We start from the raw sequence: 17,313 nt of genomic DNA, 5'->3' as shown, positions 1-17,313 counted from the left end.
TGAGAAGATGTTTTTTCAGTTACAGAATCTTATAAATTGAAATCAAAATTGTGTTTCACCTTCAGTAAGAAGCAGCAGACAGAGTGGAAGTCAAACGTACTGAAAGATGGAAAGACTAACTGTCTTTTTTTCAATCAGTCAACAATTAATAAAGAAATATAAAGTGACATCTAATTATCTAAATCATTAATATGTGTTTTGTTAACGTGTGAGTGCATGAAAAAAAACTTGACTTGCACAAAATCCTCAAGTTTCAGTCAATTTCTTACATTTTATTACTGTTGCACCATTTATACAAGTACATATAATTTTGAATGCATCAATTTTCCATATCATCTTTTTTTTTGTTCTGTTTTTGGGATGAACGTGTGGGGTGGAAGTAGCAGGTGGTGAGACATGGAATGAAAATATCAACTGTAGTTGCCATGGATGCAGACTGAGAAATCTTTTTTTTTGTTTTGTTTTTTTGTTTTTATTATTATTTTTTTTTCTCCACTTGACCAAAAAGACAGGACTACAGGTTCACCCAACCACGGACATGCAATTTACTGAGTCAAGAGAGGAAGAAAAACTGAACCGAGTGACACGCGGCGCTCCTCCACTGTTCGTTTCTGCTACGGTTTGACAAGTGCTGGGAGGAAAACAACGTCCTGTGTCAGTCGGATGGAACTGAAACGCTGGCCGATGGATGGATGATGGATGATGGATGATGGATGCATGGATGGTTGGGGTGAGTAAATATATACGTTAACACACCGACATGTATGCAGAGGTGGAGATGACCAAAGTACATTTCACTCCCGCGCTGCAGCTTGGCTCCAAGTTAAGGTGCTGGTATCTCACGCAACTGAATTTTGTAGTATTTACTCCCAAACACAGATTATGAAAGATCGCTGCTGGTATTTTTTGTCCTTCCATGTTTCCTTATTCCTTTCCTTCCCTTGTTTACGTCTTACCTTCCTTCCTTTGTTTCCACGTACAATCTCTCTTCACTATCAGTACTTTCACCTTGGATGACAATGCAGTACTTTTGCTGCTGTGGAGTATTTTTCCACCATCGTTATATAAATACTTTTATATAGAGTAAAAAGATGCAGGTCAGTACGTTCCCTCTGCTCTCGTTTCTACACCTTCACTCTCTCTTTACTTCTTTTCTTTCTTCAGCTCATATCAAAGCAGGAAACTCCCCACTAAGCTTCTTCTTCAGTTCCTTCCTTCCTTCCTTCCTTCTTTCCTTTCTGCCATGGAGTATTTTTCCAGAGTACCACTGATACTTCTACTACAGTATAAAAACACAGAGTGAGTACTCGTCTCCACCGCTGCACACACGTACCCACATGTCATATATATCTCTGAAAGTAGAGAGATGAGATGCAGAAATGATGCACGAGGAGTGAAAATGAGCAAATCAAAAGCTCCCTTTCCATGTGCGAGGCTTTTCCATCCCATCATGATAGCTATGGTGTGTGGTTGCCATAGAAACAAAGCCCCCCCCCCCCCCCCGCCGCCTCCTGTCCTCGATGGGATCAGACTGCTAGTGACCGACCTGGACCGAACAGCTCGTCTCAGGTGCTTCCACCTGCTTCGATACCAAACTGGTGAGGTTCTGCTCCACCGGGACGGACGTGATGTGGAGCTGTTAAACGGATCCACAAGTTCTGGAGTGTTTATTAGAATTTTTAGGGCAGGAAACATTATTTCCTTTTGTGCAAACGTGCAATAAAAGGTTGCGCTCTCACACTTTACTTTTACTTTGTATGTTTATGCTGCAGCTCCGCCTTGACTTCTGTAGATTGTAGGACTTTTAGAGAAATCACAGAAAGGATCCAGATTAATTCTTCTGTTTTGAGCGACACGTCTGAACTGATGATGCAGGTAACGTCACCACCTTGGTATTGTCAGCAGCACACCTCCAGCCTGTGACTGTAAAGCCTGCTCGCCCAGGTCAGCTGGAGATTTGTCTTTTAAAATTAAAAATCTGCTCAAATTAGTCATCAGATTGTGACGGAGGATCAGAGACTTCCTTCAGACTTTCTGTTAACACTGCGGAGGTCTTTGCAGCAAGGCTTTGCAGATTTTTTAAGCGTATTACAAATGTTAAAAAACCTCTTAGTTCACTTATAATATAGCTAAGGGTTTCAGTACAAAATCTAGAAGTCTATCTGAAAAAATTCCTACGACTGTTTTGTTACGTCTAAGAATGTGTTTCGCTCTGCAAAGTCAGACTTCTTCAACCTCCGAGATGTCCCAGAAAGCCTGAACATTCTCGGTCCTCACCGGAGATTTAAACTTTAAGAGTTGGTTGAGAGAGTGGCGAGCGACCCAGAGCGGAAACATGGATGGGAACACAACCCGACAGTACCAAAGAAGCGTTGGAGGACGCGTTAAAAAAAGGACAGAGCCACAATAGAGCCGAAGCTGAGAACACAGAGCTCTGAAGAGGAGGATGAGAGGAAGGTGAGAGCTGACGGGTGGACGGATCGATGGTCCAGCTGGTAAAGTGATTTCTGAACGCCCCTCCCCCACCTCCCCTCAGGCCACGCCCCTAAACGTTTGACCGGTGACGTCCACAGAGCGGAGGGTGAACGAGATGGGGTAGACCTCTTGATGTACGAGGGAGAGAGGGATGATGGAGGTGGAATGGCCGACACAGACTCGTATCAAAGTTCAAATACTACAGCAGAAAAAAAATAAAATCAAACATAACAATAATAATAGCAATAATCATCTGCAGCGGTGGGAAACTTCTCCAGGTGGTTGCTCCAGTCCTCCTCCTTCAACACATCATCATTATTACAATTATTATCATTATTGTTATCATCAGAATATGGGTGGGCTAGTTAATTTCATTTTCACTTTTTTTTAATCTTCATCGTCGTTGAGTTAGGTACTTTATTTTTTAATTTCCGAAAAGAAGCTGTCCATTAATCTTGAACTGCTACGGTTTGATCCTTGCTTGGTGCCTCTGTGGCGTTCGCCTCCTTGGCGGGAGGCTCGCTGGCTGGTGTTGAACTAGGGGCTGCGGCGGCGGCGGCGGCGGCGGCGGCCTCCTTTGCCGGCGCCTCTGTGGGCTTGGGGTCAGGGGAGGCAGCGGGGGCTGCCTCGGCTTTGGCTGCTGGTGCCGCGGGGGCCTCAGTCTTTTTGGCGTCGGCCTCATCTTTACTCTCAGCCGCCGGGGTCGGCGCCGCGGCCTTGGCCTCGGGCTCCTTGGCGGCGGGGGCCGCTTCCTTGGCCGGGGCGGGAGCAGCTGGTTTCTCCTCAGCCTTGGCGGGCTCGGCGCTCTTAGGTGCCTCTTTAGGCTCGGCGTTGGCGGCGGGTTTCTCGGGCTCCTTGGCGGCAGGAGCTGCGTTCTTCTCCTCCTCTTTAGGCGCTGCAGCGTCGGCTGCCGGAGCCTCCTTGGCCGCCGTGTCGTTCGCTACCTCCTTAGTGTCGGCAGCAGCCTCGTCTTTGTTGTCTTTCGGCGCCTCGCTCTCCTCAGCGGAGGCCCCCTCTGCCTTGGCATCCTTGTCTTTGGCCTTTTCATCGTTTACATTGTATCCCTTCTTCTTTTTGCTGAGCTTGCCTCCCATTTTGGATCTCTGGCCTCTGAAACAGAAGGAAACATACATGGATTTCAGTTAATTCATTCATCTTACGAAGAAAGCGCAATAAGAAGAAAGCACACCCTCAAACCAAGCATGAAACAAATATGAGCTAAAGTCTGAAATAAGAAAATATCGCCACGAACGAATGACTGATGTGATGTTCCTGCTCCTCTTCCTGAATAAGAGCAGCGTCTCTCTTTGTGATAGAAGTGACTCACTCTCCTGCACCAGCAGCGTCTCGGTGTGCAGACTCGTCCGTATGAGACGGCGAGTGCAACATCTTGACATGTCTGCAGGAGCTTTCATGAGAGCAGGAAGAGACGATGTGCAGTAGTTATGCATTTATGGAGAAACATCTCTCATGTTGCATTTTTGATGTGTTCTCTCAGCCTGAACCACAAAACCCTCAGAGAGCCGCTCAGCATGATCTCCTCTTCTTTCAGATCAGGCAAAGCTTATTTAACCATGATGAGAGGAAGCAGCAATGTAAAAGAAAAGAGTAACAGCAGTGAGATGCTGCAGAAAGAGACAAACTAAGTCTTATATTCCATCAGAGAGCCTCACGTCTCGTCCTCACCTCTCAGAACAACAACTTCCAATCAAGAACGCCAAAAGACGCTGAGAGGAAATTACAGTAAGTGTCACGGAGACAACACGGTAGTCAAAAAGGTTTAAAAGTTCCTCTAACTGAATTCACACCTTGAAAAGATGCTAGTAAAACATTAGACATCATCCTCAATGAACAATCAGCCGTGAGTCGATGAGACGCTTCCTTCTGCGCAGTGATACATAAAGAAAATAGTTCCGACATGAAACTGCTCATAGCAAATCTCTGTGAATCCTTTGGCATGATTTCTGGAAGGAGACATCTCTGCTGACTTTTCTAAATGTATTTCAAGCTGATGCCATCTTGTATTTGAGGGGAGGCAGACGTCTCTACAGTCGAGGATATCTCATAAATATGACAGCTCACACAAAACCAATTTGGATCAGAACTGGTAAAATATCATGTTTTGATCAAGTGCTTCTCAAACTTTCTGTGACTTCTATTTGAATCAGCTTGGATGTTGTCAGGTTTCATCCAGCCAACCATTTTTTCTCCCCATTTTGCACCATTTCTACGTCAACAACGATCAGCAACGGGCGGCGATATGAGACTGAAATCCTCTGGTTTGGAGCCAGACATTGCGTTATTGATTTCTCAGGTGTTAAAGATGCCAGCAGATTTAATAAGTGAGTAGACGAGACTTTAGTAAGACTGTCATGTGACTAACGAAGCTGTAATTTGTAATATATTGTTGGATCTGGATGATAAATAGCACTGCAGGTAGGAGGACAAATGTGTCCTTGATTTTTGGGTGAACTGTCCCTTTAACAGATTTAACAGAAACTTGAACAGCAAATAAAACCCCAAACAATCTGCCTCAGTTATTAACGCGGAAACAACGTAGAACATCGTGTCATCAGTGAAGAATTTTCTTCTGGAAAACTGAATCTGGAATCTGAAGATTTCTGTGTGACGGCGCTCAAAGATGGTTTTTATGTGATTACGAGCGCTAGGTAAACAGCCACTGAGCAGGTAGATAACACTGTGTGTAGGCAGGCTGCACACACACACACACACACACACACACACACACACACACCTGCAGATTCCTGGCTCACTCCCTCAGTCGAAGCCTTTTTTCATGGATCTCACCATCTGTCAGCTCGACAGGGAAGAGGACTTCAATAGCACAACAAATCAGGCTTATTAGGAGCAAAGACTCAAGAACGGCACGATTTGTTATTTGAAATATGAAGTCTGTATATTGATGCTTAAAACTGCCAGAAACAACTTGGCTTTCTGTCCCGCTCATTAAGCCAAGAGAACGTGCAGCTTCAGAATCTGCCTCGAAATCTCCAAACTGCTGCGTTCACCGACGAAAAATAAAAAGGTTTTCTTTCCAACCTTGACAATATTTTTACAAAAAAATACTCAAAGTATTTATTTCCTGTTCCTAACAAGGCAACAATCTAAATGTGATGCTAGAAAGCCCTGGGAGAGCACACACCTCCGCTGAAACACAACCCTCATCTTTAATCCATTTTCAGATCTGAAGCCGCATGTAAACACTCAGAAGTGACAGACAGTCGTAGAAAACATGAGTCCAAACTCTGCCAGGTATTCAACGATGTGCAGCACTTCATGACAAAACTGTGAAACCAAAATAAATTCACAATCTCACAATAAACCCCTGATTTCTTTACCAGAATAAAACATTGGCAGCAAATGAAAATGGCGTCAAATAAACATGTGAAAGTCTTAAAAAGTGGTGATTTTAAAGGACTAACTTTCACGATTATTCTTCACTTCTGTCTTTGACTCCAAACCATCTCTTTGTTCTGCCGTGTGTAAATGTGAAAATGTGTCAGGACGTCTCTGAGAGCAGACGTGACCTTTTCCACCCAAACAAACCCGAGCACAGAGACGCTCTGCTGGCTACTCACAGACTGGCCCTGTGAATGGGACAGAGCCGGCGGTGAATCCACTCAAAATGCTAATCACCTCGTCGCCACTGACTGAATTACTCCACTATTCATGCAGAACTCCCCTGAACGTCCAGCAGTCGGTATCTGCCAGGGCCGCCGCTCCTGCCGCAGCTTTATACGAGGCCACAATGGAGGTCTCTCTGCTGCATCACATCATTTGACTCCCGGCTTGCGCTGCCAGTACAATGACTCACAATCATCTGGGCGGACAAAGGCTTCGTTTCAACCACAGGCACGCTTCCTCGCTGCTGGGCGTGTGGTTGTAGTGTTTGAAGAGCCGGGGCAGGGCCGACACAACCTGGAGAAAATGCTCCGGCTCGCACAAAGGACTTGATTTAACCTGCGAGCTGCAGAACAAAAGGAAGTCTGATCTGCATGCTGAGAACTTCCAGCATCACTTCATGCAGACGGTGACATCAGGTGGACGTTCAGCAGAGCGTCACACCAACAGTGAGCAGAAGTCCGATGACTGAACAATACTCCAACTTGCTTTTACAGACATCTTTCCTATCACCTCATCTCTAAGTTCATTAAAGGGATATTCCGGTGTTAATTTAATCCATGGTCTAAATCACCGTGAAACTGTGTTAGACTCCCTCTCGAGAGATCAAGTTAGCAGACCGCTAATTTACGGAGTTTTATCAACCTCAGAAACGACCGCACGACAACAATACACTGCAGTAAATGGATCCAAATATAAACCGCCACCAAAAAGCCACAAATAATGCTCAGAACAGCACCAAACTTCAGCAACAGTACAAATAGGGTCTCAGCACATAGTCCGGGGCATCTAACCTCCGCTAGCTTAGCTGGATTTCTACTGAAAAGCTGACTAAATTTACCACTCTTCTGCAGCAGCTTCCTGTTGACGGGAAGTCCCGACGAGTCGATTACCGAGTGCAGTAGAGTTCCGCGGCTCATGGATGAAAATGTATGATTATGACTCCATGGAAAAGCAATCAAAGTTCATATGTGTCTTACCTGCCAGTTTATAACAGTTATTATCGAGAGCGGACAGGGAAAAGAACGGAATTGAGCATTTCTAACCGCACTCGGTAATCGTCGCGTCGGGACTTCCCCGACCCGGAAGCTGATGGAGGAGAGTTGAAATCTGTTTTTAGCTTCACAACAGAAATCCAGCTAAGCTAGCGGAGGTTAGATGCCCCGGACTATGTGCTGAGACCCTATTTGTACTGTTGCTGAAGTTTGGTGCTGTTCTGAGCATTATTTGTGGCTTTTTGGTGGCGGTTTATATTTGGATCCATTTACTGCAGTGTATTGTTGTCGTGCGGTCGTTTCTGAGGTTGATAAAACTCCGTAAATTAGCGGTCTGCTAACTTGATCTCTCGAGAGGGAGTCTAACACAGTTTCACGGTGATTTAGACCATGGATTAAACTTACACCGGAATATCCCTTTAATATAAATGGATTCTTTTGACCCTTCAGACGTCCCAGTAAAGACTTTAGAAAGCGTCTCAGTCGCTGCAAACACAGTTTCATTGTCTTATCTTCTCACTGTGTAAATCCCTGATCTCAATCTCTGAAATCACCTTCTGGAAATATCTCTTATACTTTGAATAAAACTATAAGTCAACAAGTTTTCATCTGTCACTCACTGACGTGTCAGTAGATTTCTGGTTCTGCACAGAAACCTCTGTACTGCCTCTCAGGCTTCAGACGGACAATGCAGGAGTAGATACTGTTCTATCATCTCTCCTGTCAGCAGGATGAGTGAAGAGTCAGGATAATAAAATAATATTGCCAGCTTCTCACCAAGCGTTTGGATTTGTTTGTTGCATAAACTTGATTGAAACTTAACGACTGGAAGTCTGGAAACACCGACATGATTTGGTTTGGAAGACAACGACTTGTTTTGTGATTTAGGAACAAGGACGTTCATTCATTGATTCATCAGATGGATTTTGAGCCTCTTTAAGTTTTTCTGCTCTCCACGTTCTTTAATGCGGTCTTCACAGAGCTCAGTGAAAAACCTCCCTGGTCCATTTATTTTCCCTGAGAGTGCAAACACACCAGATTAACACCTGCGCCTTTTTTTTCTGCTGCTGTTCCGTCGTGTTCAGCAGTTGCATCCTCTAAAAACCAACCGACCCTCCAATCGCTCAACCCGGCGAGCTGCTGAGTTAACAAAACGCAGTGATTGATCACAGCAGCGCTCGGAGGAAAAAAAAAAAGTATTTACACAACATTATTAATCGCCGATCAGATTTGTGTCTGGCGAGTGTGAAAAGGTTTTTAAGATGAAGGAGCAGATGGCGAGTCCTCCTCTGATCTGTTCTCTCGCTCTCTCTCTGACGACTCATCTGTCACGCCCACACGCCATCGACGCCGCCGTCTCTTTCTCGTCTTGCCGCTCGCCTCCCACTTCCTTCTCCCTGCAATAATCCCTCCATCATCACTCCAGCCTCGCCTCTCCTCCGTATCGCTGCTCTGGTTTGCTTCACCTGCAGTGTTTTCTGTCCTGGGTGTGTAATTTCATTCCTCTGAATTGCTTCTCCTCCCTCCTCTGCAGCCATCTCTCCCCATCTCTCCCTCCCTCTCTCCCTCTCTCCCTCCCTCTCTCTGTTTATATCTATATTTTCTTTGGCAGGTCTAAATTCGACTCTCCCTGCTGGGATTATTTCCCTCTTTCTGTTTCACTCTGTTAGACGCACCTTCACTATCTTTTCTCTCAGCTGGATGCTCGTCCTGCTTAAGAAGTACACAAAGTTAAATGTCGACTCTTTGGGACTCCACGGAGCATTTCAGTGTCTGTCAGCAAGTATTCAAATATTACAGTGTGTGTTGGATATTTATCAGCTGTTTTTTAACCTTCTGATGAACAGAATTCCTCTTCAGCCTGCTGAATATCCTCCTGCTGCAGTATTTGATCGGTTGTTTCTGTTTTTAAGTTCAGACGGTGATTTTATGTGTTTGGTTTGTTGTTTTTTTGTTAAAATTTAACAGATGTATGCACAGTGACCAGGTGATGTATTCCTCTCTGTCAGTATTCGATCTCTGCCTTCTCTTGGCACGTGTCCGGGGGTCAGATTGTCGTCCCTCCCTCCCGTCCCTCTGCTCAGCAGATGGAGGTCTCCAGGAGGTCCCGGGGTCTCAGTAAATCCCCGGCCTTGGAGCGGCGGTGAGCCCGGCCTGGCAGCTCCTCCGTTCCTGCCGTCCAACATGACACGTTAAAGGTTAAAGCTGTCACTGGCCGACACCCCGGCCCGCTCGGACACACTCGCTCCACTTCCACGTCCGATGGAAAATCATACGGACAGCAGAGAGCAGGAGGAGCTGCAGGAGGAGCTGCAGGAGGAGCTGCAGGAGGAGCTGCAGGAGCTCTAACCACAGCTTGGTTTCTGCATGATCACGTCATGGAAAACCTTTTCCTTCCACATTTACATGAAATTACTCAAGTGCTTTCTCTTAACCTCAGCTGGTGTTCCTCCTCCAGCAGCCTCTACCAGAGACACAAACTCTGGATCAGATTGTTAACACTGGCTCACTGAAACTCTGCACGTTCTCCCCTCTGAAATCAAAAATGCATCACTTGGCATCAGCAGCTCCGTGTCTTTGTTCCTAGAAGCCGACATTTTGGGAGAAACGCGGTTTTCTGTGACACAGACGGATCGTCCCATTTTGAATCCAGCCTGCAGCTACAAAGCAACACGCTTTCACCTCGCGTGTCACACTGACCTCCATTTTTAGACGGTTCTACCTTATCACAGCGCGACGGCGCCGCTCTCAGCGGCTGCAGCTGTCCGTTTCAGCCCGGCCGCTGTAGATTGAGACTGGATCAGCGCTCAGTCAGTCGGCGCTTCACCTGACCTCCCTGACACAGCAGCTGTCAGATTAGAAACGACTCCAAAGCCTCACACAGATTGCTTTTTCATGGCTTTAAGCAATTCGCCTGCATTTTTTAGGCGGGGGAGATCTGTAGAAAGCGCTTAAAGTGTTGTTTGCATTCATTCACACAAACAGGTGTTTTTCTGATGGCACAATATGGAGAAATTAAGTTAACACTCTCCTCACTGGACATTATTTTAATTGACTTTGTTCCAGTGTTGGTAGGAACACAAAATCTCTAATATTGTGGATGTGACTTCGCTGGGTCACCTCGGCACGAGCACGCCAGTGACGGATCTTTACAGGACAGACGTCAGAACAAAGCTCTTGTGACAAGATGTTTAAGAGGCCATGCATTGAGAAAGAGGAACAGATGACGGCTGTCAGAAGAGTAAAAAGTCCAGGGGAAACTCAGACACCGACGTGGAGGACGCTCCTCCACCCTGCAGCACCTCCACAACCAAAACCACAAGAAACATTCAAATAAAACGATAACTTCAAATGTTTCAAAATGTTGTGAGAGTCACTGAATGACGTTTGCAGCTCAGAAAAGTAAAGAAACCAACAGAGCTGATTTACATTTCACCTTCACCTCGGCTTCCTGCTCACGTTATATTCCACAGGCCCTCATACATTCATATTTCTGGCCACACTCCCGAGAGACAAAGTATAATTTATCGCGTCTTACAGAGGATTTCTCGATAAACTGCCAATCTTTTCTCCTCAGACCTCAGTTATACAGCCGAGGTTGCCAGATACAGTCGCCAAGGTTTTTTATTCTTTATATCGACATGAAACCTGGACACCTCAGCCTGACAACACTCAAGCTGTGAAACCTCTGAGGAGCACAGTGAAGCGAGGTATCGGCTCTGTGCGCTCCCAACATGAATGTAAAGCTATAATTCATAATAATAATAATATAATATAATATATAATATAATTCATAACACAGGCCGCAGCTCTTCCTCCCGCTGCCGTCCGGCTGGATGATTTCAGACGAGACTGCAGCAGGCGAGTGCAGGGAGCCGAGCGGACGGGCTGGAAAACTGGAGCAGAAAATTTGGCCCAATCACACTCGCAGACACACGAATAAAAAAAATAAAAAAGCCCTCTGCACCGGCTCTTTGCACTGGGTTGGAAGTAAAGGGGGAAGCAGAGGATGCTGGGAGCTCACAGTCAGCGGAGGCCGATTTGAGATATTCAAGTCTCTGGAATGACAGATTGGAGTCCATGACGACGGTTTGAGGAGGTGAAACTCTCACATTGTGCCCGGATGATTTTCCCACAGAAGCGTGCTATTTTAAAAACGCAGAGCTCTGAAACCTTGGCGAGCGAGGAAGTATATTTTCTGCCACCGTTTCCGCCACATTTTCTACACTTCCACTCCAGCCTGAAGACGCAGAGCTGCCGGAGACTTTCAGGATACAGTAGCAGGCACAAAGCGTACCGTCGAGGCCGCTCCCCTGTGTCGGAGCTAGCAGCAGAGCCGGCAGCTAACTGCTATTCCTGTCCAACTGTAAACACGTTGGGTCTGCTGTGACCTCCAGCTGTGTGCACATCGTTTCATTCACGCGTGCAGAGGGAAGGTGTTCAGAGCTCCAACGTACGACTACGTTTCATATCAAGCTGGACGGGAATCCAGGAGGGTTTTCTGCCAAACTCGACTTCATTTGATGTTGTGTGTCGTCTGTCAGCGTTGCCAAACACATAAAAAATAATAAATTGTTCATGATGTGACGATAAAGGTCCAGTCTGGTTCGCTGGGTGTTGGCAGTCAGTAGCCATGTTTCCATAAAATGTCAAGCGAAGTAAATCAGAATGTGAATCTGGTGTGTTTCCATAAACTGTTCTGAGCGAATGAACGTAAAGCATCATTTCATCACAGGATGACGAAACAGAGGCCGGAGGTGAACACACCAGGAAACAAAATGTCAGCCACCATCGGCCATGTTGCAGACCAGGAAGAAATGCAGTGATTATAATGTAGACAGGGAACAGCTGATCAGTCAAGTTGATGCTTTGTGGATTCAACCTGTTCAGTAGTTTAGATGGACGAGGTTCATGAGGATGAGTTCAAATACCGACTAAAAGTGCAGGTTTGTAAGAGCTCGTTGAATACCGCGGCTTTGGGATGGAGGCCGACTACAATCTTAAAGTGTCAGTATTTGATGAGTTGCAAATTAGACCTCTAACTATAACTTGGAGTCAATCGTCAGTGTCTTCCAAAGACACAAAACAAATATCACAAGCTTGAGCAACGACAACTTCTGAGTTATGTTTTACAAAAGTTCTTATTTTCAATATTTACCAAAGACTTCAGCTACGCTAACAGCTCAGCGAGGATGCAATTCAGTACAGCAGTGCTACAAGCTAACTGCTAATGTAAGCATGCCAACACGCCTGACTGTACCGCAATGACTTATGGGTATTTTGCTGAAAGCTTTGATATCACCTGTTCAATCAGCGACCTGGTTGTGTCAGACAACAACAACGACAGTCAGTGGAGGCCCGAGGCTGCGCTCCGTTTCACAACACGTCAAGACGGAACGACAAAGTGTTGCAGGTCGCTGAGCAGAGACAGGAAATGATGTCACACAACGCTGTCGTCACTTTGTTACTTAATCAGAAGCTTCCAGGCTTCATCGTTCCAGTGCAGGCTCTGAAATATTACTTTAACACACATTCATCTGACAGATAACGGACCAGTTGTACCATATGCACTTAAAGAGTTCTAATATTATGAAATATGTGATGTCCATTGTTCTCGTGGTGCATTATCACATGGTGTTGTGTTTATCCAGATGCTTTGCTTTTCTTTTAAATGTGCTTTGACAGAACTGAACTGAAGCTGCAGCGTCCAACATCACCCTGCAACCTTTCTGCTCATTTAAAAAGCCGTTTCGTTCAGAGTTCTGCAGAAATGGGACGAGCAGCTCGTTTGTGGTAAACGACTTCTCATCCAGACAAACTTCTGCCGGCTTTGCAGACACGGAGGTCATGTGAGCGTCTGAGGACGAGAGGATTTTACAGAGCGAAATGCCAGCGAGTCCACAGAGAGGGACGTAATCCCTTTCACTTCTCTGGTTTGTTTTGTCCGCCGTCCGTTTTCCTCTGCAGCCAACAAAGCGTCCGGAGCCATTTTGTATTCAGTAATAAACGTCTCAGTAAAAAAAAAGAAGAAAAAAAAAAGCGTCTCAAAGCGTCTGGCTGGCTTTCATCTCGGCCGAGTGCGTCCTCTGACTCGTAAGCAGCAGCTGAACACACAGCGGCTCTCTGTGGTCGCACGGCGCCGATCAATAACCATTTCCAGCCCGGGAGTTTTCTCAAGCTCTGTCAATTTGAGGATTGATCCTCTAAACACCAATGAATCATGGTGCTGTTTGTGTGTTTATCAATGCCTGTGTGTGTGTGTGTGTGTGTGTGTGTGTGTGTGTGTGTGTGTGCGTTCAGCCTGAGGCCAGAATGAGCAGTGGCCAGTCTGTGTGTACTCTGGGTAATTAGAACAAAGTGATGACTTGTTGAGATCACTTCCTGCTTCAGGAATAAATCCAGAACGTGCTTTTAGTTCAACGCTGACAAACTGCAGCGAGCAAAACTGTTTAATTTCCTCTTTTTAACATAAAGAATGAGCTGAAATAAACGACTCTGATCTGCAGACGTTCTCTACGATCCACCATCTTGTTTCACAGGTAAATATCTCAGGAAATATTGTGAATATTATATAAAAAGTATTTCATGACGTGACAAAAGACGCTCCTGTCAACACTTTGTGTCCGGTGTTATTAAATATATCTGACAGGGCTCCCAGTGACTCTTTATGAACTACTGAAGATGTTGATTACACGTTCATATTTAGACGATAATTCACTGGGACTGAAATTTGATTTTGGTTTATTTTAGTGAGTCTGCAAGATGACGACATATAATCATGTCCAGGCTCAAACTGGCAGTCGTCAGCAGTAAGCACCATGTCGTTTCTTACATAAACGTATAAAACTGCTCTGTTTACATCGTCCTGCAAGAGTTTTGTCAGCAGTACGCAGACGATATAGTTCCATATTTATCAGATTTGATATTAAAAGTTAATTGAAATCAAATTGAAATGTGTGTTTTGTAAGAAGTGGATGTTGTCGCTGCATTTTCGACTGTAAATCACTCAGGTGTCAACTAAAAATCAACGCTGAATTCCCAGTTTGTTCTCATTGTGTTGAAAAAAAAAATACCTGTAGAACAACTATAACACAGCAGCAGCAGCAGCAGCAGTGCACCTGAACGCATCATGTGTAGCTGTGCAGGCAGCAGATAGCAGCGCTGTAGTTAACGTGACTGATGGGTCCTGTCAGGTGCGCTCGCTGCCTCGACTCTGTTTTCACAGACTGATAAGAGAGTCGGAGGCCGCGGACGAAGGCAGCCGCCCGTCACTGAACCTCAAGGCCTGTTTGGTATTTACACGCTCGCTAACCTGCCACCTCTGCTGGAAAAACATCAACAGCCAGCCTCAGAGACGCTCCGTCGGCTCCCCCGATTAGAGACTGATTATTTCTGATTCACTTTACTTCCTGTTTCTTCATCGAGTAATGAATAACCGAGCCTGGGTCTGTATCCCAGCGAGAAGCAGCGTGAGGGGACATGAGCCGACTCGCCCGGCGGCTCCTCTGGGAGGTGACGCTAATTTAATGAAGTCTAATTAGTGTCGCAACCTGTTGTTGGAGTTGGATCAGATGGAGCTGAAGGCAAGCTGTGCAATCTAACAGGAAACACTGTGAACCCCGCACGATGTCACAAGTCGCTAATTATGTGACCAATCAGAGCGCTACGTTGACATTTAATTAGCTGTCATGAGTCTAATGATTTCACGTCACTAAACCGAGTTTTTGTTACATCTTTGGTCTCATTTATGTTCATCGTGAAACCATCTTACTGAAGACACAGAGGTCGACTGTGAACGCAGCTCATTACGAACATGTTTCCTGACAGGCTGTGACCTCTAGTGGCCGGAGTGATTATTACAGCAGCAAAGGAGGAAGTGAGGGGGAGGGGAGGACTCCATGCATGGACGCCATGTTGCACCGCCGTGTTTCTACAGTAGCCCAGAACAGACAAACCAAACACTGACTGCAGAAAGTCTTTCACGCGTTCACAGTCACATGAAGAGGACGAGGTCTGGGATGTTGAACTGGTGCGTCTCACTGGACCTTTTTAAGAGATTAGCTGAAGTTTACGAACAATGAACGTAGAAACACGAGTCAACGTCTGTTCACAGCCAACGTTAGTCATCATCAGGTGTGACCTGTGTGTCTGTTGAATCCAGTAGAGTTTCTAAAGTTCTGCTGCAGAGCTTACGTACGTTTTTCTTCTCAAACTGTGTTGAACTTTTATGTTGTCTGTTCTCAGATACAGCTGTGGCACTCTGACATTTTAAAGATCCTGACCGTGGAGAAAAAAAACTGCTAATTACACCGTCCTGAATCCATCACAGTGAAAAAGCTTTTGGCGACGCTGAACCTGGAAAAGGTCTCAGTGAGTCTGCAGCATCACACCTGGCTGCTTTAAAATGTCCTGCACACGATGTAAACGTGTGTTTGTGAGAGACGTATTGTTGCGTAATGTGCATCGATCTGACCTCTGTCAAACATCCCAACACATGAGATGAGACAGTAATGATTGAACAGCGCTGGGATTGTGTTCAACGCGTCTTCAGACACACGCAGGGCGACACATCGACTCCTCAGTTCTTTGTCGTCTGCATGAAAAGAACAAATCGAGCCGCTATTGAACTTTCAACACTCGGCACGTTGAGTGGCAGCGACACACGGAGCTGTGGATCCATATTCAGTCTATATTCAGAAATATGCACAGGTCACGTGTCAAACTCTGGTCTGAGGAGCTCGGTGACTGCACGTCAAGAGTTCAGGTGTGTTTCTGTTCCAGCTCCTCACACCTGAGCCAGGTGAGGCTGATTGCAACGTCTAGAAATAGATCTTCTTGAGCAGAGATTGTTTGAAAGCTTGTATGTTTCAGGAAGTCTATCTGGACGTCGTAGTTACTGCACATAGAATTTAGAGAGCAGCTTTTGGTTTTTATTTATTTTCTTTTTCGGTGTGAAGGATGAAAATCCACAATTCTTCATTCCTGGTTTATAAAAACACATTTTAATGTTTATTTAAAGCTGAAAGAGTCGCTCAGCACTTGGAAGTGTGTGCTTCACAAAGTCTCACACACTTTTTTTAAGATGTTCTTGAGCGTGACGTTGACTTTGGTGGTGATTTATGATCAAGTAATCCACAAATCTGTCTTTCAGGGTCGGATCCAGTTCACACTAAAGAAGATGTGGGACCGCCGGGACGCTGGAAAATCAAAATCAAATCAGCGAAGCAGACGAACGTATATCTTCTGTTGCTCTTTAACCTTCTCCTGGCTCGTGAATCTTCCCCTTCAGGCTTGAAGATGTTGACTTTTAGATGAATTTTCACTCCAGTTCGAGTCGTACTCGACATTAATGAACCTCGTTTTCAGAACAATCTGCATGACGAGGGTCCAGCTCTGTACGTACGAGGCAAACACCTCTGAATGTGACTGCAGTGTTGACCCATACAGCATCATGAAAAGATAAGATGAGACGACAAACATGAACTTCACAGGTAAATATGTAACTCGTCCACATGGAGCGGAAGTTCATCTGTGAGAGCAAACAGACGGCGACGGTTCCTCTTTATCGCTCACAGATATGAAGATGAGGAATGCCAAACATCCAGATATCATTCTGCAGATTATCTCACCATGTTACAGCATTTTCTACCTGTTCAACAAACACAAAGGTAGTTTAATGTCTTTGGCCTGCTGTGCCTCCACACCCACTGGATCCAGTCAGAGATATTCTCCCTCTGCCGTGTGTGGTGTTGTTATTTACGAGGCTCCGGGACGCGTTTCCAGGTGATGCATGTCTCTCAGGGGGGTCGTTTCTCAGCAGGTAGAGTCGTTACTGTCGTGGCAGCAGAGGGACGTTCGTCTGCTCGGGAACTGAAGCGCTGAATTAAAACAGGAAGCTCATCGATCCTGATATCTGATGTTTAACGAAAGGCGACTAATGTTTAACACGACTGATTTGATGCTCTCAAGTAAAAATACGTTCGGTTGAGTTACGTGTCGTATTTTTGGGCTTTTCATCGGTCGAGAACTGAGATCGGCCTCCTAAAGAGAACAGCAGCCCTCAAAACACAACATGTCACAGTGTGATTACGGGAATTATGACTCTGAGTCTGCAGACAGAGGTGGACGGTGAAGCAACGGACCAATCACAGCCCACCGTCACACAGAACTACATGTTGTTCCTGAAGTTCAGCGCTCTGAT

General features: G+C 45.5%; 1 protein-coding gene across 2 annotated transcripts in view; it reads right to left on the bottom strand.

Moving 5' to 3' along the window:
• Nucleotides 1-246: 246 nt before the first annotated feature.
• The window catches only part of basp1 (brain abundant, membrane attached signal protein 1), a 48,495-nt gene continuing 31,428 nt past the window's right edge, over nt 247-17,313 (bottom strand). Inside the window, exons 1-2 of one of the 2 annotated variants that reach the window (XM_030402370.1) lie at nt 6,075-6,098; nt 247-3,585 (exon numbers count right to left, since the gene is read on the bottom strand). In XM_030402370.1, the coding sequence (XP_030258230.1) occupies nt 2,925-3,569 (645 nt within the window). In that variant the 5' untranslated portion in view covers nt 3,570-3,585; nt 6,075-6,098 and the 3' untranslated portion in view covers nt 247-2,924. Of the gene's footprint in view, nt 3,586-6,074; nt 6,099-17,313 lie in introns of those variants that run through there. The other variant, XM_030402369.1, reaches the window with a different exon arrangement.

This window comes from Sparus aurata, chromosome 21 (genome assembly GCF_900880675.1).
Source record: "Sparus aurata chromosome 21, fSpaAur1.1, whole genome shotgun sequence".
Classification (NCBI taxonomy): Eukaryota; Metazoa; Chordata; class Actinopteri; order Spariformes; family Sparidae; genus Sparus; species Sparus aurata.
This window is presented reverse-complemented; position numbering and strand designations above follow the sequence as displayed.